The following is a 22819-nucleotide window of genomic DNA, read 5'->3' as shown; positions in this document are numbered from 1 at the left end:
ACTGTTCGAAACATAGGTCCTCGCAAACCTGCTCAGTCTGGCCGGCGTCTGTCCCTTTGTTGGATCGCTTTCTGACCTGATCGGCCGTCGCTACGTCGCTATCATCGGCGCCTCGCTCATCGTCCTGGGAATGATCGTCTGCAGCACCGCGAACACAATGAACATCTTTATCGGTGAGTCTACCTCCCAAATATCCAGCTATACAATTGTCTGACCGGTATAAATAGCCGGCATGGCCATCGCAGGCGCTGGCGCCGGCGTCAACGAACTAACGGCGCTGGCCGCAACGTCGGAAATGGCACCGACCCGCAAGCGTGGCGTCTATGTCGCCGTGCTGATCTTCACCATCGTCCCTTTCTGCCCGTCTGTGCTGTGGGCCCAGCTCATCGCGTACTATAGCAACTGGCGCTATGTCGGTGCGTTTTGTGGTGCCTGGGCCGCTTTCGGTCTGTTGATCACGGTCTTCTTCTACTTCCCGCCGCCGCGGGTCAATTCGATGGGTCTGAGCCGACGCGAGATCCTCAGTCGTGTGGATTATGTGGGTGGGTTCTTGAGTATTACGGGGCTGATTGTTTTCCTCGCTGGTTTGCAGTGGGGCGGGTACATGGTATGTGTCTCGCGTTCTCAGCTGGGTAGTTCCCTTGTGAATCTGGTAACTAATTGCTTTTCCTTGTTCTTCTTCTAGTATCCCTGGTCCTCCGCCCACGTCCTAGCCCCTCTGATCATCGGCTTTGCGTTGCTAGTCGCCTTCGGCTTCTGGGAGGTCTATGGCGCCAAGTACCCAATCTTCCCGTCCAAGCTGAAGCAAGAGCCTCGCACGCTGGGCCTAACGCTCGTGATCACTTTTATCTCAGGCGCAAACTTCTTCTCCGTACTGATGTTCTGGCCGACGGAGTCGTTCAACGTCTACGGTCATGACCCCGTTGCTGTCGGCATTCGCAGTATTCCCATTGGGTTCAGCATCTTGGGCGGAGCTTGCATTGTTTTGACCCTGCTGAGCGTCTTCCGGGGTCATAATAAGGAGTTGCTGATTATTAGTAGTGTTTGCATGACTGCCGGTGGGTTTGTTGTTTGTTAGGATTTGAACAATTGCTAACCGTCGAAATAGGCTGCGGTGCCTTGGCCATTGGACGTCTCGATAATCTCTACCAGCTGTGGGGAATCCTCGTGCTCGCCGGTCTTGGAATCGGCGGCATTGTGGTGCCAGCTTCCATCATCACGACCATCATCTGCCCCGACGTAAGCTTTTGGTCTCTTTCTTCCATTCTAACAGCCACTAACTCTAATTGATAGGACCTCATCGCCACCATCTCCGCCCTAACCCTGTCTATCCGCGTCGTCGGCGGCGGCGTCGGATACGCGATCTACTACAACGTCTTCATCTCCAAATTCGTCCCGCTCGCAACAGAATACATCGGCGGTGTGATGGAGATGGACCTTGGCATCACAGACCCCAAGCTCATCGGCGACGCAATTGAACTCACGGGCGCATCGCTGCTGACGGAGTTGAAAACGATCCCCGGCATTGGCACCAATGAGACGGCGTATAATATGGTCGTCACGGCCGGCCAGATGGCCTATGCGCAGTCGTATAAATATGTCTACTACGTCAGTATTGCTTTTGGGGCGATTTCGATCTTTGCGGCGTGTTTCCTGGGCAGCATTGAGAAGTATATGACCGATCATGTGGCGGTGGTCATGTAGATGGATTCTTGGTTGTACACAGGAGGTCTATCTTAGCTACCTTTGGTAGATATGTTTAATGATATGTTTTTTATATTGTATAGTCACCCTTGGTATTGAATATTTGCAGAGATAATAACGGGCACATTTATAGAATTCCACGTCTCTCGGTATAGTTGTTGAGTGGGGCGCGGATCATGACGCGCCAAGTCCAATTTCTTCCCACCACTCTCTCTCTCTTGACCATTGTCACTCAACTCTCTCGGCCACAATGGCCAGACCGCAACCCCCAAAACGCAAACCCACCCCCCCCAAATGCCTCCAATGCATCCCGAAAGCGCGCCAAAACCTTCGACGCGCGCACCCTGGCCGTCCAATCCGCCGACGCCGCCCTCTCCGCAACAGGCGAGCTCGACGTCGCCGCCTATGCCGCCGCGCGCGCATTTGAGATCAATGCCCTGGAGGAGGGCATGCAGCGGTCGAGAAGTGTGTTGACTACTCGTGCGTTTCAGAAGGTGCCTCGGGCCTTGCGCCGCAGGACGGCGAGCCATAATGTTAAGCGCGTGCCGCGGAGATTGAGGGCGCGGGCGAAGAGAGAGGTGTGTATTTTTCTCTTTCCTGGGGTCTTGATCTTGTGGGAGTGCTCGCGAATAATCACTAAAATATAACTAGATGATCGAGGATAATACCCCCACCGTCACAGCGCGACGCCGCAAACCAACCCAACTCATGCGCCTCCGCCTCGAATCTGCCCGCCGGCTACAGAACCTCAACGCGCGCACCAAGGCCCGGCGCGCCGCTGCGAAAGCCAAACGGACACAAAGCGAACAAACGGCCCTCAAGGAAGCAGGGAGCCATCCCTTCGAGATCGCACCGCGCGTGCCCAAGATCAAAAAGAATAAGCTTTCCCGCCCGCCGCCGGCAGAGGCGAAGTACCGCAAGCGCCAGCGGTGCAAGACTTGGTTGCCGACGCACATGTTCCATGCGAAGCGTGCGCATATGGCCACCTCCAAGGATCCTGTCTGGCGCTTTGCGTTGCCGCTCTCGCCTACTGAGAAGAGTTATCGTCCTACTCATCGCGCGAGAGGGGCAAGGGGTGCTGTTGCTTGGGATATGAGTTATATGTCTACTATCCAGTTGGAGGGGACGGGGGATGCGATCGAGGCTGTTTTGAGAGTTATGGGTATTGATGGGGACGAGGCGTTGGGGGTGAAGGGAAGGAAATGGCGTGCTGGAACGAGGGCATTGCAGGCATGGATGTTTGAGAAGGAGTGCCGTGTCAGACCGATTGCGCCGGTGGCTTTGATCTGGTGTGCCCGGCCACGTTCCGAGGATGTCGAAATGGGCGATGTGGGCAAACCCAAGAAAGATCGGTCGAAGCTTTGGATCCGCGTTCATCCCTCGGCATTTCTGCAGCTGTGGAACGAACTTCTCGAGGTATCGAAACGACAGAATCCTGTGGTCATGGTGGAGGATCTGCGTTTTGAAATCGGCAGCATTGAAATCACTGGCCCGGGTTCAACAGAGGCCCTGCTGGCCGCGTTGCAGCCAATTCGCGGGTCGGATGGAAACGCTGCAACCTTGCAAAGCCCGGAAGATACCTGGCCAGCATTACTGGGCGTGTCCAATCCATCGTCCCTCCCGCAGAATGCTCTTCTGTCCTTTATGGTCTCTGATCCTCGGCTTCATTTCCCTCCCCGCACCCTTCGACCCCGGGAGAATGATGAGTCGCACATGAATGACCTTGCCACGTTACTAGCCTCATGGCCACCGGACCAAACACAAGGCCCGTCTCCGATCTTCGATCGCTCCACTCGACTAACCGCTGCGCGCCAGCTCCCAAGCCAGAAGGCTATCAATCGCCGCCGCGCCCTCGCCGGTCCGGGCAATTACCCACCTCCCCAACCATCCGACCCCCAAATTCCAATTATGGCCATTGCCACACGCCCACAGTCCCGCAACAATCAACGCAGCAATGCCCCCGGCTCGTGGACTATTCTTCTCCCTTGGAAATGTGTGACCCCCGTCTGGTACTCACTCATGTACTACCCGCTCTCCAGCGGCGGAAACCCGCGCTTTGGCGGGTTGAAGGAACAACAACAGCTTGCCTTTGAGGCGGGCGAGCCTTGGTTTCCTGGTGATTTTCCTGGCACGCGGGCTGGCTGGGAATGGGGCCTGCGTGAGACGGAAAGGACGCGCGTGGAGTGGGAACGCAGACCTAAAGGTCGTCGACATGAGTTTGACTCGCTGGTTTTGGGGGCTGGACACCCGAAGGGCGAGATTGGGCGTGGTTGGGCGTGTGATTGGGAGAGACTGCTTCGTGGAGGGCCACCACAGGTTGGTGATGGTTCAGCAGACAAAGACATGGACAAGGATAAAGACAGCAATGGTGCCAATACTGTGATCCCGCCTCTCGACATGCACAATCTCCGCTGCTTTCCATCCGAAATCAACCAGTTCATAACCAAAAAGTCCGACCCCTCCGCCCTGGTGACCGTCCACATTACTCTCTCCACGCGTGGCACGCCCACGCCTCGCGCGCGCATCTACCGGCTTCCCAGCGATCCAGTTCTTCGACAGAAATGGCTCGACCTTGCCTCTCCCTCTGCTCGGGGGTCTGCTCGTCCTCGTCCTCGTCACCAGAAGCCTACAAATAAGAATACCTCTCCGGAAGAAACACGCCGCCAACTCATCGAGTCCCTTATTTACCCTTCCGCTGAGTCCGACGCAGAGCATCTAGATGTTCCGCCTGAAGCGGATCTCATCGGGTTTGTCACGACGGGGAATTATAACCTGTCCGAAGGGAAAGGGACGGGTGTTGGGTGTATTTTGTTGGAGAGGGTTGTTGGGACTAATGCTAAGATGTCTGAGAAGAAGATGTGCATTGTTCGTGCTGCCGGGGAGAAAGTGGGTAGGTTGGGGATTTGGGAGGTTGTTTGATTTTGATGTTGGCATGTCTGATAGATACCCAAACGATAGACTTTCCAATGAGTTATGCAGTAGCCAAGAGACTGCTCTCTCGATACATACAGAGAACAAATCAACACCACACAAAAGAAAAAGTAATCAAAATTCTATACATACACTACAGCCATACACTACACTCATTGCCCAACCAACAATTTGTTTAGAAGAGTAGATCCAATAGATCTACCCAACAATCCGATCCACAAACGCCTCCTCCATGCGCGCAACCTCCCTCTTAAACGCCCCAACCTCCTTCCAACAATCCAACGGCCTCCGATCATTCAGCCGCAAACACGCGACAACCTCCGCCTGGGCCCGCGCAACGCCCTCATCCAGCTCCGCCAGTTTCCGGCGTCCGTCCAGCTTGCTTCGTAGCTGCTCGATCTCGCTCATAACGCTGGTCGAGGAGAGCTGTCGGTTCGCAGCGCCACCGCTAGGAGATTCACCGACAGGCTCGTAAGCGGGAAGGGGATCATGTTCCCGTCCTGCGAAGGGGATTCGCGGTGCGTCGAGGTCTAGCGATCCTGCCGAGGAGACGTATCCGGCAGCGGGGGCGAGGGCCTTCCTCGTCGAAGGAGTGGCCGCCGACTCTCCTGAGTCTCTCACTTCCGCGAGCCGCTTTTCAATCTCCGCGAGAGTCTGCTGCTCGCGTTCGCGGAGCCGGGCCAGTTCTGAGGCAACGCGGGATTGGATTTCGAGTTCGAGGCTTTTGGCACGTGAGGAGTCGGTCTTTTGCCTTTTCGTTAGTTGCTCCTTTCTTCTGAGAGGGGGATATTGTAGTTAAGACGCAAAAACGTACCTCGGAGCTGGATTGGAGGGCTTCGACTAGGTTGGAGGAGAATTGGACGGGGGAGTTGCTGTTGGGTTTGGATGTTAGTCTTTCTTTTTCTTGGTATAGCTTTATTGTGTAGGGTGTTTGAAGTGTCGTGTCGTAGTGTAGTGTAGGGTTGAGGCAATTGATCATGTTTCAATTGATCAAAGCAGGTTTGTATTCCCGGCGCTCATGTTTATGAGCACCATCAACACCACTCTCCTCATCGGCAACGCACCTGGAGAAGATATGTTTAGAGTCGGCCGCAGCCTCGGGCTTAGAGCTGCCGGCACCCATTGTGTCTGTAGGGCCAAGGGGGTGAGAAGTTCAGGGCAATCAATCAATCCAGGGCCAGTCGGGATCCGCTTCGCCGGCAGCGGTGATTGATTCGGGTGCTCACGTGATACAGTCATGTGACTATCCTGCTTTGTTACGTAACTCCGCCAAGTAGATTCGGCGTTCAACTTGAAATGGACTAGAAAATGGTGTCGAATTTATGGCTATTTTCTTCTTCAAAAATTTTCAAGATAAATGCTCTTGTTAAGCTATTACACACTGACTGTAAAGGCCCAGCAGCTCCTTGGAAAGGGCCACGCGGACTAGGAGTAATCCTGCCAACACGTCTGTCCACTCTGCATTTTGTCCTTTCGAAATTGCCTATAATGATTAGACTGATCCAGTATATAGCTTTAAAACGCGTGCGTACCAATGCTGAAGCTTGAGGGATAGATGCTTGGCTTCCGATTGACCACAGAGTATCTTGAATCCAATCTTGCTGGAATTGTGACACCTTCGGTGCCTTTAAAGTGCAGCATAATTGCCAAAGTACCAATAAGCCCCTGATTGGCTTTTCCATGGACTCTCTGGGCTGACCTGTCACCTGGATGGGTCTTGTCTCGAGGATCGCAGGGACTGCAGAACATATGCTTCCCGCCGCCTCATACATAATTCCAGCAAGTATAGAATATTCTCTCATAACTTCGTATCCCTGGCGCGAGTAGAGGAAACTACCTGTCGTTAGAAGCAAGTCGGTTGTGATGAGCTGTAGGCAGTGGTAGTCGTTCCATCTAACCAAAAGAAGCGCCTGTTGTGGTGGCGTCAGTACGCTTTAGATTTCACCTTGGAAATCGACTTACATTCATCAGTCTATCCCTGGAAGAAACTTTGGCAATATCGACCTCCGCAATTGGACATAGTTTCGGAAACAATTTGAGGTTCTTTTGGATTTTTCTGACCGAGGATCGAAATCTTTGCACATCGATTTTCCGAGGGGCTGCCCCTTTAAGCAGATTCTTAACTTCTGCCGTTAGAGGTTGCAGACAAAGCATTGCGACGTCTAATATCAAGAAGGATTTCCCAACACTATTCATCTCACATGTCGCAAGTGTTCGGAATACGTCGCCTTCAGGTTTGCAAATTTGGATTGCAAGATATAAAGTGCCAAAGCGGTCCATAGACGAAGCTCGGTGGTGGAGCGACTGCTGTGATAGAATATTTAGGAGACCTTCAAGATGGATCTGCCATGTCCGGTCCTCTAGGTCGATGTTGACGATCATCTAACTATGTGATGAATATTGATTATGGCAGGGCACAGGTGGAACATACCTCATACATTGAGAAGAGAAATACTGCACCACCCATGGCTGCCGAATGTGATGAGTCTATCAGTGTCGCCCTGAGCTCACTAGTTGCAGCGCTATACTCAGCAAGCAAATCTCTTCGTTTCTCCAGATATTGTAGGGGTTGGCGTAGTGAGTGAAGACACTTCTTTATTATATCCATAACAGATATAGCTACCTTATCTGAACCCTGCACAGCCGCCGTGGTATAGAGTGAGTGTCGCGATTCTGAATTTTCTGGATTGCCCTCGTTGGTGCTCAGAAGGAACATTTCGAGAAACGAAGCGGCAATTATCGACGTCTTATTCTGTCGTGATCCGTCATGATCTTCAGAGGTTGATAAACAGTTGGAGAGTGATGTTTGTCGGTTTGCTGAGGTCGTCGTAGAGCCGTGTAATAGTATTCGCCCTTTTGTCTGTCTTTCTCCATATCCCAAGCAGACTCTTCCTGATTTCGTGCAACGTCGGCAGAAGGGATGTGTGAGGTCACAGTGAATCTTTCTTAGCTTGCAGGTCGTGCAGCATTTGCTTGCATGGCCAGGATTAACCATTTTTAGGAATCGATTTTAAGGAATTCTTGTATATCTCGCTATCGGGGAATGATGGTCCTGATGCCGTTGCCGGAGGGCCCCGTGTTCGGTCGTCCGTTGCGCTAAAAATCTCGCAAGGGCGGGGCTATCTAGTTAGGCTGCATTGGGCTGATAGAGTTTTGATTGATTAATTGATTGATTGATTGGCGGGGCTATCCTTGATCCGAGCGGAAGGCTGGAACATGCGACTTTCTATTTCGCGCTAAATTTTTCGCAAAACGAACTTATTTGGGCAAGAAAAAGCAGATGGATGCAGGATTCCTTAGAGCCAGTCAGTGTGACCAATGAAGCTCCAGGAAATATATTGTAAACAGGTATCTGGCTGGACGAAGATGCGACCAGATTCCCAAGCCCATAAAAGGAGCCAACCAGCCTACCGTTGGCCACTCATTCCAATTTCTCGATCATTTCACAAAAGACTTTCGGGCATAACATAGTTCCCGTGCACTATCACCTATCCTCATCCTCCTGCTCAGCCCAGAATGCCTCCGCAACCGATCAAACTCTGGGGTCACTGGGGAGGCCCTAACCCATGGTAAGTGCTCCCAACGGCTCTCTTTGAAAGAAATAACATTAACACCCTTTAAAGGAAAGTCTCCATGTTGCTCGAAGAACTTCAGCTTCCTTATGATCTCCATTTGGTCGAGTTCTCCGAAGTTAAGCAACCCCATTACCTAGAGCTTAACCCCAACGGACGCTTGCCTACTATCGAGGATCCAAACACTGGCATTACCCTCTGGGAGGTAAGCAAACTATCGTCATGGTTGTTTCACTCAGGTCTATGGATTAACAAGGGTTCCTTTATAGAGTGCCGCGATCATTGCCTATCTGGTTGAGCAGTACGATAAAAAGGGGATCCTTTCGTACATACGAAGTCCTGAAAAATATTTGTGCCAGCAGTGGTTAGCCTTCCAAGTCTCCGGTAAGTAGCGGTCTATCTTGAGGAATATGCAACCGAGGCTTAAATTATCAATAGGCCAAGGCCCCTACTTTGGCCAGGCAACATGGTTTGCTCGATTCCATCCTGAGAAGCTCCCCTCTGCCACGGAGCGGTATGTCGATGAGATACTACGAGTATTAGGGGTCCTGGAAGAAGGATTGGCACGAAATGGCACGGGCTGGCTCGTCGGCGACAAGTGCACATACGCTGATCTGTCTTTCGTCACATGGGCCACCATCGGTGAAGGTCTGCTCCATCAATTGAACCGAGCAGATGGATTGGAAGAAATGTATCCCAGATATACAGCTTGGCTCAAATCATTGAAAGGGAGAGAGAAGGTGGCCAAGTGCCTGGATCTTATTGCACAAGGCAGGGCCGCGCACGGCGTCAGATGACAGGTAATCATGATAGAGGATTAGAGTAGCGCAGGCGATTTATAATCCTTGAAAGCTCGTGTTAGCAGTTTATTACATGGATTTAAACCTTGACATCCTCTGTCGAAGTGGTCATGCGTGAGATTTGCACCGCCTTTCCTCTCACTTTTCTGACTCTACTTCGGCAAATCTTCAAATGTTTAAACGCGTTGGATAGTAGTGAACCCCTCATTATCCTAGTAGTCCAGAGTGTCCCGACTAGACTAACATAGACCACACATGGGCACCCGATTGATGACCGCTGCATTCACTCATTTGGCTGGAGTCATTTGACCCACGATTCCTCTTTGCTGGAGTTTGAAAACTGGCCATAAACGCTGCCTGACATGCATTCTTCAGGAAATCCACAAGAACTCGGCAAGCTGACTCGTAAAAACATATCCCAATAAAAGTGATCCACATTCAAGATGTTCCTACGGGAATAGTTTCGCCTTAGTTTGCTTCACAACACATGCCTTCTTGACACTGTCTAGCAAGTCGATAGTAAGATACCTCAAGGGTTTATCCAACTGATCAACTCGGGACGTATGACAAAACTATTAATATTAGATAACAATAACTCAATGGCATCTTTGAACCTATAGATATCCAAATTCTAGAGTTATTTACAAGGCGCTATGCTCCGCGGTAGAAGGCACATCATCGTACTGTTCTGGTTCTGTTGGGTCGTCAAAGGATAACGTAGAAAGTGGAGAAATGGGAGTTCCTTCGAGAAGAACGAGAAAGATAGTAGAAATACTAATAAACCATCAATTAGTAAGATAATCCCAGTTTCTAGTTAATGAGGAAGCACTTACAATGTTATAAACATAAATGCCTCAGTCGTTCTTTTTAAACCGCATGACACTCCTATCGGTGCACTGAGCCTGCAGTTATTTAAATTGTAGTCCTGAGCCCCAAATATAAAGCTGGTCAACCACCTTTTAAGCTAGTTAGTATGAGGGCGGTATGAACCCATGCATAGTAGGAATGACATACAAGTAAGAAAAGGCGAAGTCGATAGTGAAAATTGCGTAGTATGCCCACGTATACTTTCTCATATTTCGAAAAAAGAAGAAGCATAACACACTAGCGAGAGAGAACAGAACCACGGATATGACCGACTTCAAATCATCAGTTTCACTCTAAGCATTTCGACGTTGAACTCACAAGTATTTCCCAGTACAGCGCATGCTGTTCGCGAGGTCCATGTGCAATGAAGTAGGACGAAATGCCCATGACAATTACCGCACTCATCCACTGCAAAACCCTTGCGACAGTAAATAGTACGCCGACTGTCTGCATTGTGTCTCCTCGAGAACTTGAGACTATCAATCTCACTCTTCAACCTTAGCGCTGAAACAGCGCAGTCTTCCAGGCGGATTTTGGGCTTGGTGTGAGCCGTCGAATTTAAGAAAAGCAGTGATTCGATTAGATTGTTAGTTTTAATAAATCGTCGTTTCGTAGTGCACTGACGAAATTTGTCTTCGCCATACTATTCATGATATCATTCATTACATAAGCACGCCCATCTAGAAGAAAGAGGCACGGCAAAGGATAAACAGAGCCATCACAGAGCCACCATGCAGGAAAGCGACACAAATTTGATCTGTAAGAATTGCGAACCTGAATTGGCCTATTCATCTAGGTCGATTTCAGTTTATGATGCCTTAAAAAAGATGGTGTCCTCTTGATTGTCTCCCGCGACTACCCGTTGGCCCACCACAGTCTCCACATTCTCATGACCACACCTTGCACTCACATGGAGATTTCCTTCGCGAATTGCGCTATAGAACACAATTTGCTAAAGCTATCAAGATGAGCTGATACAGGCAGCTAGAGACATCGAAACTGACCCTCACAACCTAACACTCTGATCCATCGCTTAGAGCTTGACTCTGTATGAATCGCACGTCTTCCGACGACTCGTTTTGCTTTCTACGTGCCCTCCCGGCGCGCCGATCTCAGCACCTCTTTTTGGCCGCATGTTTTGTGACCGAAATGTACTAGATGATGTGAGAGCAGTGGTACCGTTACGTATACTGTGATCTATAGCTGCGATGCATGTTTAATTCCTAAAGCTTACCAGCTGCCTCACAGCTGCGCACTCTTCAGCCTCCAAACAGCTATATCAGCGGACGCAATCTCAGAAGCATCCCCACCAATCAGAGGCTCAGCACCTTCGATGGCAGGAAAACTCGCAGGTGTTAAACCATAGTTAAACCCCCAGAGCAAGGTGCCTCTTTTCGCAAACCGCAGCGTTGGCCCAAGATCATTGCTGCTATTAGCCTGCCGTCCCGCAAAATCAGTAATCGTTCCGTCCTTAGCGATGTCACCCAGGTATGACACGAGCAGCTCGACGGACGGATTAAAGCCAAGATAGTGCAGCCCATCCATTGAGCAAGCGGCTGGCTGACCGAGACGATGTGACGAGGTAGATGTCATTGTCACGACGCTCGTACGATTCTCCCGCTTGCAGAAAACCCACTCCTCCCAGCCTGAAATATTGAACGTCTTTCCCGCATAGTTGACACCACTATCCGCGTAAGTCGGCGGTGTCTCTACGCGAGTGACTCTCATCGGCAGGCGGTCACGGAGCGGACCTTTCGAGGGGCTAAGACCAGGAGTATACCTGAACGTGGCTGTTTTAGAGCCAGTGTGAGGCCCAAAAACGACTGGGCCACTGTACTCAGCTAGTGCTTCGTTGAATGCTTTGGGGATGATGGGTAAACTTGGCACGACCACGAGTTTATAGCCGTGAATCGGTTGGTCGGGGCTAATAATATCAACAGAAAGACCGAGGCGGCGGAGAGCAGAATAAAAGTTATAGACGATGTCCATATAGCTGACGGTCGGGTTCGTATAGCTGGAGTCACTGGGGCTCCAATCCCCGCTGTACGGATCGATAGCCCAAACCGCGGAAGAGACGTAGTCGAATATAAGAGCCACATCTGCTTGGGGCTCCTGTTCTTGATCCATATTGATTGCATTCCTTAACACCGGTAGATCTTCGTTTACCACGGTCTGCAGCTCGACAAAGCCTTCGTCTTGGGTATCGTCCGAGGTAAACAGGCCGGACAGCGTTTGCTCTGCCCCGTACGGGACCTGACGCCAGCGGAAATATGACACTATATCGCCCAGATCTGCGAACGTCTCGTGTGTCCAGAGTCGCACCATGCCTCTTAAGGGAGACACCCGGTAAGGACTCCAGTTTAGAACGCCGGGTTGCATCTCCATAACGCCGAACGGCCCGGCTGTTTTGTTGTATGCTGCACCCGCAACACCGCGATAGAGAGCGTGGTTCAGCGCTTGCCAATCCGGTAGACCGGTGCGCAGATAATTTGCTTGTTCTTTCAGAGAGAGCCACGAGAACGAACTCGGACCAGAAAGGGGATACTCGTCAAACATCGCGAGGTCAATTCCCACTTCACGCGAGAACTTGAAATGGTCGAAGTCCGTGAAGCCCATCATAAAATTGTGTGTAATGAATTTTGTCGGCGCATATTGCCTCAGGATTTCCGACTGCTCCCGCGCAAATTCGATTGTCATGTCTGAGCTGAATAGGTACCAATCGAGAAAATGGTCAGGCGGTGGCGTGTAGACTTCTAGAAACGGTGGCTGAACTGCTTCAAAGCTGGTATATTGGTCTGACCAAAACACACGGCCCTGGACAGCGTTGAAATTCTCGATGGTATCATACTTAGCCTGCAGCCATGCCCGGAACCTCCTGATGGCATTATGATCGTAGCTCTGCACGGTACCATGACATCCGAACTCATTGTCCAGTTGCCAGCCGGCTACGGTGGGGTGGTTGCCGTACCGCTCTGCCAATTTTCGCGTGATTTTCTGGCTCAGTAGACGGTAATCGGTCGAGGATGTGCTATAGCCACGGCGAGATCCGAAAAGCAATGTGGTATTGGTGTGGTCCACGAAGCTGACGTCGTATTTTTGGGTGAGCCAATTAGGCGGACCTGCCGTGGGTGTGCCAATGATCGCTTTAAGGTTATACCGGGCGAGTAGCTCCAGCGTCCTGTCCAAAAGTGTGAAATTGTATTGCCCCTCGGACGGTTCTAAGATGGCCCAGTCGAACTCGTTTATTCGCACATACGATAGGTTGGCATCTCGCATTTCAGCCATGTCGGACTCCCACATTTGTTCCGGCCATTGCGACGGGTAGTAGTCAACACCCAAATGAGTCCCACGAGGCCAGCGGTTGAGGGAGGGCGCGAGAGATTGCTCATGGTCGGATAACCCCGATGCACCGACTGCACCGAGAGCAACCAGGGCGGCAGCGGCCACTAATGGGCGAAGGAACATAGTACAGAAGAGAAACGACTTCCAGAATAGAGAACAGCAGTCGGTATTAAGAAATGGCAGTCAGAATATTGATTTGGCTGCCGGAATCTGCAGGGCCACTATAAATCACTATAAACAAGACTGTACCAGCTCATCTTATATACATATCCCGGTAAATAGAGATGACCGGAAAGACCGGCATTGTTGAGACTGCGGGGATGGCATGCTAGGTCAGGGAAAGGTGGATGTGAAAGTTCCTTAGTGGCCGGACGTTAGCTTTCTTTGCTGCATTAAAGCCGGGGGGGGGGGTTCCCAAATATTGACGGCGAACCAGGATTATACCCCACGCCCACGTCCAAGCCCCACCAAAAAATTAGCCGATTGCAATCATGAATCTCTCCATTACTATAAGGCTGTGTAAGCTCCGAGGGTAACGGTGTTAAATGGAGTGTCGGGTAATATAGCTCCGACGGTTAATAACTCTGCCAGTTGTCACAAGTGTGTCTGTCGGTCAGGTGTTACCAGATGTGGCGATACATGCTGTGTATGCTACGACTGGCATATTCAGACTTTTATCATAATTCTCTTTATTAGCCGCCATTTTGTTTGCGGAACGAATTCAGGGTCCTCATTCAGACTCGATGAGCGGTATGTACCTTCAGCATGTCGGTCAATTGTTTCCGTCCAGCGAGGGTCCCAGGTATACCGAGACATTTTTTTCCGCGCGCTATCTTTATTAGGTTCAAGGGAATCAGCACCTTGCATTAAATGAACCAACACGAAGGCAAGTCTTTCTTGGCAAAACGTATTCTTGAAATATCTCGACACCCAGGGGCTCTACAGCTCTGAGAAATTGTTCAAATTTTAAGTTACGATGTGCCCTATCGTCTAATACCCATTTCATTAAAGAAAAATGGCCACGATCATTACCCACGGGTGCAAACGCATAGAAAACTAACTCCCGGAAAGGGTCCCGGGTGGGGGATGTGGGGGTTACGGGAACAAAACAATTAATAGCACCTCTCGCCAGCATGGACGAAAATCTATGCCACCTCGGTGATGCTTCAACTCATTCAAATAACGCAGAACGATGACAAATACATCTCTGGATTCGTAGTGTCAGCAGTATTTCACAGTAACCCCCTAGGTTGGCATCTAAAATGAGTTGAAAGGCTTCTTGATGAGTAGAGGCTACGAGATAACTTAGCAGCGTTCGCTTTAACTACTAGTCATTTGAAGATAGAGGTACTAATTAAAATGTACTACGGAGACGGCCAAGGCCAGATATTTCCTTCCCCCACCCAAAAAGCGAAAAGGAGCGTATGCTAGGCAATAGCTAGCACATTCTATGACTGTAAAAAAGAGCCTTTAGGGCAACGTTTGGCGTGGTATGTTTCAAAGTTCTAGAAGAGGTTTAACACACTACTTATTTACCGGGGGGCTCACACAATTGAGACAATAGAATCGATGGTATTCCGTTCTATTTAGTATGTCTAAACTTATAGCAGAGAAGCGAGAAAACTCTGCACCAGGATAAAGAAGGGAGTCGGTGGTTGGAAATTTTGGCGAATTACCTTCTGACAGCATGGTTACCACGCAATTCGTGCAGTAAATCCCCTTGGCCAAATCCGCACCGACAGCTTGCGAGTCTCATCCATGAACAAGATGCCCAATGCAAGGGGGATAGGCAAGAACCAGAACTCTAGAGGGGCGGAGCCAGTGCCAAATATTCGCTGAATACCCGGCACCTCCGTGACAAATATTGCAATAGATAGACTGACCACCAGGCTTGCCAAAAGCCAGGGGTTGCGACGTTGCTTGCAAATGGGATCTGCCTGCAGGATGGAGAGGCGCTTGTTGCGCACACTGAGGATGTTTCCCCATTGCATGATGAGAAGGGAAATAAAGTAAACACTCTGGCCGGTGACATTGAAATGCATCAGCTCGGCCTCTTTGTAGCCGTAGAACCCATCTGCATACTTTTCAAACGCGAAAAAAAGTGCGCTCGCAGGAATACCGGCGTACTTCCAATAATAGAGGAAGTACATTGAATGCGCGCAAACTGTTTCCAGAACGCCAATGAAGAAATAGCTTTGAATATAAACCTTCAAATTGATCAAATGGTCCTTTTTGTGATTGCGGGGCGGTAGATCAAGCAAGTCAAACTCCTGCTGTTCCATAATCAGGGACAGGCAGCAGAGCAAATCGGTGAAAACACAGATGATGATCATCAGGAATGATGACAGAGGGAGAGGAACGCCGAAGAAAACATTCAGAAGTACTGGCCAGATCTCAGACCACGAACCCGCCGGAAGAAGATAGCTGATGACCTTCTGAAGGTTCTGAAAGACTAAACGCCCAAGGCGGATTGCTTCAATAATGGAGTCGAACTTGTCCATCAAAATCAGGTCTGCGGCTTCAAGAGCCACGTCACTGCCAGTGATCACGGCCACGCCAACATCAGCAGCGCGCATTGCGGGCGCATCATTCACACCGTCTCCGGTAACCGCAACGACATTATCGCGTGCTCGGAACTCACTCACGATGCGGAGCTTCTGGTCTGGCATGGTGCGGCCAAACACAATTTCTTCATATTGACAAACCAAATCCCAATCGGTGTCGGTCAGTTGCGAGATGGCGGGGCCTTCAAGAAGCAGGCTTTTCTGCGACCATCTAGAATCAGACTCTTTCGACGACTGGGAGGTAGAAATATCATCAAAGCTCCGTCTCTGCACAATGGTTTCAAAGGTATCAGGCTCGGCTGTACCACTGAAAATACCAATTTCACGAGCAATAGCCGCCCCAGTAAGGCCAGTATCACCAGTAACCATGAAGAAACGAGCTCCGGCGCGTCGGCAAGATGCCACAGTTGCTGCGGCCTCCGCGCGAGGGGGATCAATGATACCAAACAGGCCAATTAGAGTGAGAGCAGCTATTCCACAACTCTGAATCTCATCTCTGAAAGCATTTGTTCCAAAAGGCTGCGTGGGAGTATAGGACCGTTGACAAAGGAGAATGACCCGCTGAGCTTCGCGCGACATGTGTTCCTGAGCTGCTGCAAGTTGCTGTTTTGCCGCATTATCGAGCGTCTGGACACTATTGCTTGCGCAGGACCAATAGGAAGTGCAGTGTGGCAGCAAGATGTCTGCTGCGCCCTTCACCAGGAGGAGATAACTGGGGTTTCCTAGCTCGGCTGTCTCAATCTCATGTAGTGTGAGCATCCATTTGTTCTTGGAATTGAACGGAATGCTGAAAACCCTGTGGTATCTCTCATTCAAATCCTGAACGGCGCCTTCTTGGGCTTGTTCAACAAATTTGAGCACAGCGCCATCAGTGGGGTTGCCGAGGACCTTTCTTTCCATAATGGGATAGCTGGTGGTCGTGGCATCAAAAAGAGCATCATTACATAGAGCAGCAGCCTTATGGAGATCCGCAAAAGGTTTCAAGACTCCTTCCTCAATATTAGAAATAGCCGCTTCAGCCGACATAATATTGTCCACAAATGCGGTTGTGATAACGCTCATCCGGTTTTCGGTAAGGGTACCTGTTTTGTCGGAGCAAATGACATTGACGCATCCGAGGGTTTCAACAGTGGAAAGGCCTTTCGGGAGAATATTATGGTTCTTCATGCGTGTCGCCACGAGTAGAAGTGTCAAGGCAACTCCCACAGGCATGCCCTCGGGGATAAATGCAACGACACAACCCATCACATCGTCAAGCATGTCGATCACATTCATATACGAGAAGTGCTTCACCCGGAGCCAGCCAACCCAAGTGAAGAGTATAAGGGCAGCAAGAAACACTGTCAACATGACAATGATTCTGACAAACCGGGTGATCTCACGCTGAATGAGGGTAGGCTGCTCCTTGACCGAGGTAGAGGACACTGTGATGTGCCCCATCACGGTGTCCTTTCCTGTCAAAACCACCATTCCTGTGGCGCTTCCATTGGTAACCATTGTTCCCATCAGCGCAACATTGCCGGTTTCTAAGAAATTGCTGTCCGTCATCTCAATGGCACCATCCACGTCTTCAGATTCTCCAGTCAGCATCGAGCGGTCAAAGCGGATGTCTCCAGATGTGGTAATAAGGCGAAGATCCGCTGGGACCTTGTTTCCCACGCTAATTTTGATAATGTCTCCGACGACCACGTCCGTGGCGGAGATTCTTGTTGTCTCGCCAGATCGGACCACCAATGCTTCGGTCGGGACCAAGTCCAAAATGCCTTTCATAGTACGAGCGGTGGACCAATCTTGAAAGGCCGAGAATGAGGCTTGCAGGAAGATTACAATCAGGACCAGGATGGCAAGGCCCAAGTTGTACGGTGCTGGATTCGGGTCACCGAGAGGCCGCCAGCAGATAAAGAAGATGATCACACCAATCCAGAGAACTGAACAGAATCCACCAAAGACATACTTGAGGACTTTCTTAATGTAGTTCGGTGAAATGTGTGGCAGTTCATTTTTGCCATTGCGAGCCAGACGAGCCGCGGCTTCCGCTGGAGAGAGTCCATCAATGGTGCTGTCGAAATGTTGATAGATAGTGTCAACGGACTGGCGATGAAAATGGAGACTCTCGAAATAATTCGAGTCAGTGGGCGGCTCCTCCTTTTTGTTTTTGTTACTTTTTAGGTCCACTTGAGATTTCTCGCGTGTATCGGACTCAGCGATTTGGAAACTCATCCGGCGGAACTCGATTGGAATGGTGGAAGCGGATTGAGCGCGGCTGCGAGAACGCGAGCGTGAGATGGACCGCCGATGCTTGGACCCTCTTCTTCCACGCTGCTCATCGGGCCCGAAAAAGATAGTCCGCTGGTGCATGCTGACGCCATACTGCTCGAATTGAGGCGGGCTCTTTGCATTCTTTTTGGAATCGTCGTCAAGCTGAGCGCTTGACTTGTCTTCATGCATACCTCGAGAGAAGTATAGAAGAGGCAGCCCAAATGAGAATCCAAAGGAATGGAATGTTTGTTTTTGAAGACAAAAGAAAAGCCGGTAACAGGAATGATATTCAGAATACAGGGTCGAAGCCCAAGATATTTAACACCGAAACAATCGTGCAGCGACCCGGCTTATAGACCTGCGTCTATGTCCCGTAGCACGGAACAACGCCCGACCCACGCGCTCCATTTCCCCCTCTCCTTTACGGCCTTTTAGATAAAATTGACAGAATGAAATGTGTCGAGGATGCGACATTTGTTCATGAATGAACGTCTTCTGCTATTTGAGCGAGTCGGGATAGGACAGAAAAATCCCGCAAGAATCGAAAAGCATTGATTAGGGATCCGACGGTGGGGAACATAAAGACCCCGGACTATAATGTGTCATCACCGAAGAATCCTTCTGGGACGTCCAATATGGCGCACAAGGATGCCCGGCCAGTACTGGAGGGTCATTAGCTGGATAGGGCTTAGGACTCGAGATGAGCGATTTGTTTTCGCCATACGCTCCGCCCCATACCGTCTTGTCGAACCAAAATTTAGAGTGTCTAGTTCATGCAGTAACTGTGCGTGCACTTCAGATTTGCCGAAAGAAATCCCTCAACGGAGCATGGCGACAAGCAAAGAAAAGATCACCGCGAACTGATTTCAACGCCGAATCATCAATGTTGTCTTAAGAACCGATGAAGCGCCACAGGAGAGCAAAAGTTCCAAAGAAAGAATTATCCGTTTGATATGGATACATGCTCTTGTCCTCTTGGACTTAGAAGGATTAATGTCATGTGCTACTCCTACCAACCAGATCTGAAAGGTCTCCAGGCACTTTCAGAAGGTACTATTTCGGGTGGCGCTGCGGGAAGTTAGAAACTAGATGTTATCCGGTAAGTTCAAACGGGCTTCTCAATTGCCGCATTGAAGAAAACTGGACCGTCACAGCTATCCTGGCAGATTTGGGACTGCAGCCATCGTACGGATCTTTGGAACAGGGGCAGGAGGAACCATCCCAGGATCGCTGGGTTCTCCCGCCAGAGACATCGATGCCCTCTTTCCACATCTTTTGAACATCCTCGTCACGCCGTGTACTATCCGGTTTGATGTCCGCCGCCAGTTCCAGAAGATACGGAGATTGATATGGCCTGGCAACACTCTTCGAAACCCCCGACGGTTCGGTGTCCGCCGCTGGAGCCGGACGATACAGAGACAGATAGGGCCTCGCACAGCTCTTCGAAGTCCCTTACCAAACCAACAACAGAGTCAGTAATGTTTCGCGTAATCGGCAGAATACATGTCCAAAGGCGACCTATCGTCACTTTCATGCGGAATATAAGGCCTATCTATGGGGTTTCAATGACTTATGATCTTGTGAGGTTCAGATAGTTAAATCTTCCTCATTGTCAGAGAGCCAAATCGTCCAGCGTGGGCCATCAATCAAGATACCGCGGGGATTGAGATCTTGAATATGGCATGTTTCATAGAATTGAATCCTGCAGTACTGGCTCCTCGCCTCGAAACATAAAAGCTCTATCAACTGCCTGTTTTAGAAGGGGTATCCCGTGTGGATATATATCTATGATCAAAGCGGATGCAATGCAAATTGGAATTTCTGAATTTGTTGCCCCTAAACCAGTAACCAGTTTAATAAAGCTTTGAAGGTTCCTAGACGTATTTAGAAGGACATCATTGTCCTCTAGCAGGTCTAATTGCATTGAACGGGCGATGGGGCTCTCGGGTCAAATGTTCTATAGCTTTGCGACCGAGGGCCTCGATGTGGGTAGCCGTAAACAGAAGATGACTAGTGTCTCGCAGATTACGGACAGTCCATCACGTTTCATTCCAGCCGGTAGGTCAAAGAAAACTTGCATCGGGCGACAGAATATGGCGTTTCCGGCGGTCGATGGTTGACAAATCAGAAACCAGAGATCTTAGCAGAGCCAAATTGGACCTTGACATATTTTTCCAATAGGTGGTGGTGAGACCATCTCGCATAGATTCTCCTTCTCCACCAGGGCCGACAATCACACACTCGGGATCCAACTTGCCAGCCACTCCCACTACTGGCCCGACGGGTCCGATGACTGGCCGAAGTATACATTGACGTAGTACACATTTCATCTTATCTGGCCAAACACACGGCCCTCTCAGCTCGTAGTAACTCCGTCCCCGGTCAGCCTCCCGCAGCGCTCCGTCCGCCTAAGCCTCAGTCGCTCACCGGTGAAGTCGGGGAACGCAGTACGTAAAGGCACACCCTTTTAGTGTGCCGACTCCCCACATCTGCAGTTTTCATCCATGGCGTCATGAAATTAACGGCTGTGTGCGCGCGACGGAAAAATTGACTGGAATGTAGGGAGGACCTGCATGCGGACAGAATATTTGAGGCCAACAGTAACTAATCCACAGATCGCAGACAATAATAGATCACCATAATTAGCAGTCAGGTCAATAATCATCTTCTCCGGTGAACCCGGCCTTGGAGGGTACGCGCCCGGTACTTCGTGGCGTACTCACCCACTACGCACCGGGTCAAGTACCAGCCAAGTACCCACTGGACTGACCTCATGGAAGCCCCTCCATCATCCATCCCACTTGACCTTTTCTCTTTCTCCCTTTCCTTTCTCAACCATCCCTCCTTCGCCTTCCCCTTCCCTCTTGTCGCTCCTATTTAACTCATATCCTTCTCCCCTCTCTCTCCCTCCCGCCACCAACCATGTCTGCACTGCTAGACGAGGCGGAGCGCATTGCGCGCGAATTCGAATACCCCGCGGACGAGGTGCAGCGCGGCGTCGACGAGTACATCAAACAAAGCAACGAGGGCCTAGCTAAGGAGAACACCACCCTGTCGCAGATCCCGACCTTCGTGACGGCCGTTCCCAATGGCACGGAAAAGGTGCGTCTCTCCTCGCTTCTTTGTGTTGGTCTAACCCAACTAACACGGTGTGTAGGGCCTCTATCTCGCCGTCGACCTCGGTGGCACCAACTTCCGCGTCTGCTCCGTCCAACTGCATGGCGACACCACCTTTAACCTGACACAGTCCAAAATCATGATCCCGCGCGAACTCATGGCCTCCGGCACCTCCAAGGACCTCTTCCTCTTCCTGGCCCGCCAGATCGAGGCCTTCTTGCGCATTCACCACAACGAGCACTTCGAGGCCCACCTACGCCGCCCCCGCGATGCCAACGACGGAGAGGACATGTTCGATCTCGGTTTTACTTTTAGTTTCCCCGTGCGCCAGCTGGGTATTAACAGCGGCACTTTGATCCGCTGGACCAAGGGTTTTAATATCCCCGACGCGGTGGGACACGATGTATGCGCACTGCTGCAGTCCGCGATTGATGATCTGCAACTGCCGGTGCGGGTGGCGGCGCTGGTGAACGATACGGTTGGCACGCTGATGGCGCGCTCGTACACGTCTCCCGGCGAGACGGGGACTTTCCTGGGTGCCATTTTCGGGACGGGCACCAACGGCGCGTACGTCGAGAAACTGGACAAGATCACCAAGCTCCAGACCATGGAGGGCGCGCACTACGATACCTCAACGGGCGAGATGATCATCAATGCTGAATGGGGCAGCTTCGATAACCACCTCAGCGTCCTGCCTAACACCGTGTTCGACCGTGAGCTTGACGAAGACAGCAATAACCCGGGCGTGCAGATGTTCGAGAAGCGCGTCTCAGGCATGTTCCTCGGCGAGATCTTGCGTCGCGCATTGCTCGCTATGCACCAGGACCCCGCGCTGGGTCTGTTCAAGCCCAGCAAAACATCCAAAGCTATCTGTCCCGAGAACTCGGGCCTGTACCGGCAGTGGGGTCTGGATACTAGCCTGCTGAGTCTGGTTGAGGCTGATAACAGTGTCCACATGGCAGAGATGAAGACTGCCATGTACGACCACCTGAAGATCGAAAATCTGAGCGATGTCGAGTGCAAAGTTGTCAAGACCCTGGTGCATGCCATCGGCAAGCGTGCCGCGCGACTCAGCGCCGTCCCGCTGGCTGCTATTCTCATCCACTCCGGCAAGCTTCAAACCGAAAGCATGATCGATGTGGGTGTCGACGGCAGTCTGGTGGAGTTTTACCCCAACTTCGAGGGATATATGCGAGAGGCCCTGCGGACTGTCTCCAAGGTCGGCGAGGCAGGCGAGAAGAAGGTCCGCGTTGGTATCTCCAAGGATGGCAGCGGAGTCGGTGCTGCGCTGATCGCCTTGGTGGCGAGCAAAGATGAGACGCTAAAGAGTGCCTCGGCGAAATGATTTTATTCCCCCTCCCCTCTCTTCTCGCATTGACTCTCGATCTTGAATTCACCGGCTGGATTGCCATCTGGCCTGGTTTTGGAATCCACCTATATACCACCCACCATTTCCTCTCTGTTCCATTGCAAATGGCTTCTGATCTATTGCATGGACTTCTCGTCACTCGTCCGTCGTCTTGCCCCGCACGCAGAACGATGTATCATTACACTTGGTGTTGGTCGACCCACGGAGTTGCACAGAATCTTGTTTCTTTTCTTTGGCGCATATCTTTTGGTACATTGATTGCATCGAATTGGCTGAATGAAAAAAAGTGTCAAT

The 22819-nt window shown here is 50.8% G+C and overlaps 7 protein-coding genes across 7 annotated transcripts; 4 read left to right on the top strand and 3 right to left on the bottom strand.

Annotated features, from left to right (window-relative positions):
* Positions 1-232: 232 nt before the first annotated feature.
* Positions 233-1704, top strand: N7474_002387 (putative MFS drug efflux pump; the record flags this gene model as incomplete). Its single annotated transcript, XM_057193802.1, has 4 exons — positions 233-542; positions 744-1037; positions 1109-1239; positions 1294-1704. The coding sequence occupies 4 exons, from the start codon at positions 233-235 to the stop codon at positions 1702-1704; spliced, it is 1146 nt and encodes a 381-aa protein (XP_057055157.1).
* A 176-nt stretch (positions 1705-1880) lies between these two features.
* Positions 1881-4623, top strand: N7474_002386 (ribonuclease P/MRP protein subunit POP1; the record flags this gene model as incomplete). The annotated part of the gene is made up of 2 exons (XM_057193801.1): positions 1881-2246; positions 2365-4623. The coding sequence occupies 2 exons, from the start codon at positions 1881-1883 to the stop codon at positions 4621-4623; spliced, it is 2625 nt and encodes an 874-aa protein (XP_057055156.1).
* Positions 4624-4833: 210 nt separating this feature from the next.
* On the bottom strand, positions 4834-5758 carry N7474_002385 (Mic19 family protein; the record flags this gene model as incomplete). Its single annotated transcript, XM_057193800.1, has 3 exons — positions 4834-5379; positions 5450-5507; positions 5700-5758. 3 exons carry the CDS (start codon positions 5756-5758, stop codon positions 4834-4836), a joined length of 663 nt encoding a protein of 220 aa, XP_057055155.1.
* A 2393-nt stretch (positions 5759-8151) lies between these two features.
* On the top strand, positions 8152-9004 carry N7474_002384 (glutathione S-transferase family protein; the record flags this gene model as incomplete). The annotated part of the gene is made up of 4 exons (XM_057193799.1): positions 8152-8204; positions 8259-8412; positions 8477-8591; positions 8646-9004. 4 exons carry the CDS (start codon positions 8152-8154, stop codon positions 9002-9004), a joined length of 681 nt encoding a protein of 226 aa, XP_057055154.1.
* Positions 9005-11116: 2112 nt separating this feature from the next.
* N7474_002383 (beta-galactosidase) lies at positions 11117-13339 on the bottom strand (the record flags this gene model as incomplete). Its single annotated transcript, XM_057193798.1, has 1 exon — positions 11117-13339. One exon carries the CDS (start codon positions 13337-13339, stop codon positions 11117-11119), a length of 2223 nt encoding a protein of 740 aa, XP_057055153.1.
* A 1568-nt stretch (positions 13340-14907) lies between these two features.
* Positions 14908-18228, bottom strand: N7474_002382 (cation-translocating P-type ATPase; the record flags this gene model as incomplete). The annotated part of the gene is made up of 1 exon (XM_057193797.1): positions 14908-18228. One exon carries the CDS (start codon positions 18226-18228, stop codon positions 14908-14910), a length of 3321 nt encoding a protein of 1106 aa, XP_057055152.1.
* A 2733-nt stretch (positions 18229-20961) lies between these two features.
* Positions 20962-22501, top strand: glkA (glucokinase glkA; the record flags this gene model as incomplete). Its single annotated transcript, XM_057193796.1, has 2 exons — positions 20962-21141; positions 21197-22501. The coding sequence occupies 2 exons, from the start codon at positions 20962-20964 to the stop codon at positions 22499-22501; spliced, it is 1485 nt and encodes a 494-aa protein (XP_057055151.1).
* Between the last annotated feature and the right edge of the window lie 318 nt (positions 22502-22819).

The sequence above is a fragment of the Penicillium riverlandense genome, assembly GCF_028828495.1.
Source record: "Penicillium riverlandense strain IBT 135883 chromosome Unknown utg000002l_segment0_segment0, whole genome shotgun sequence".
Taxonomy (NCBI): Eukaryota; Fungi; Ascomycota; class Eurotiomycetes; order Eurotiales; family Aspergillaceae; genus Penicillium; species Penicillium riverlandense.
This window is presented reverse-complemented; position numbering and strand designations above follow the sequence as displayed.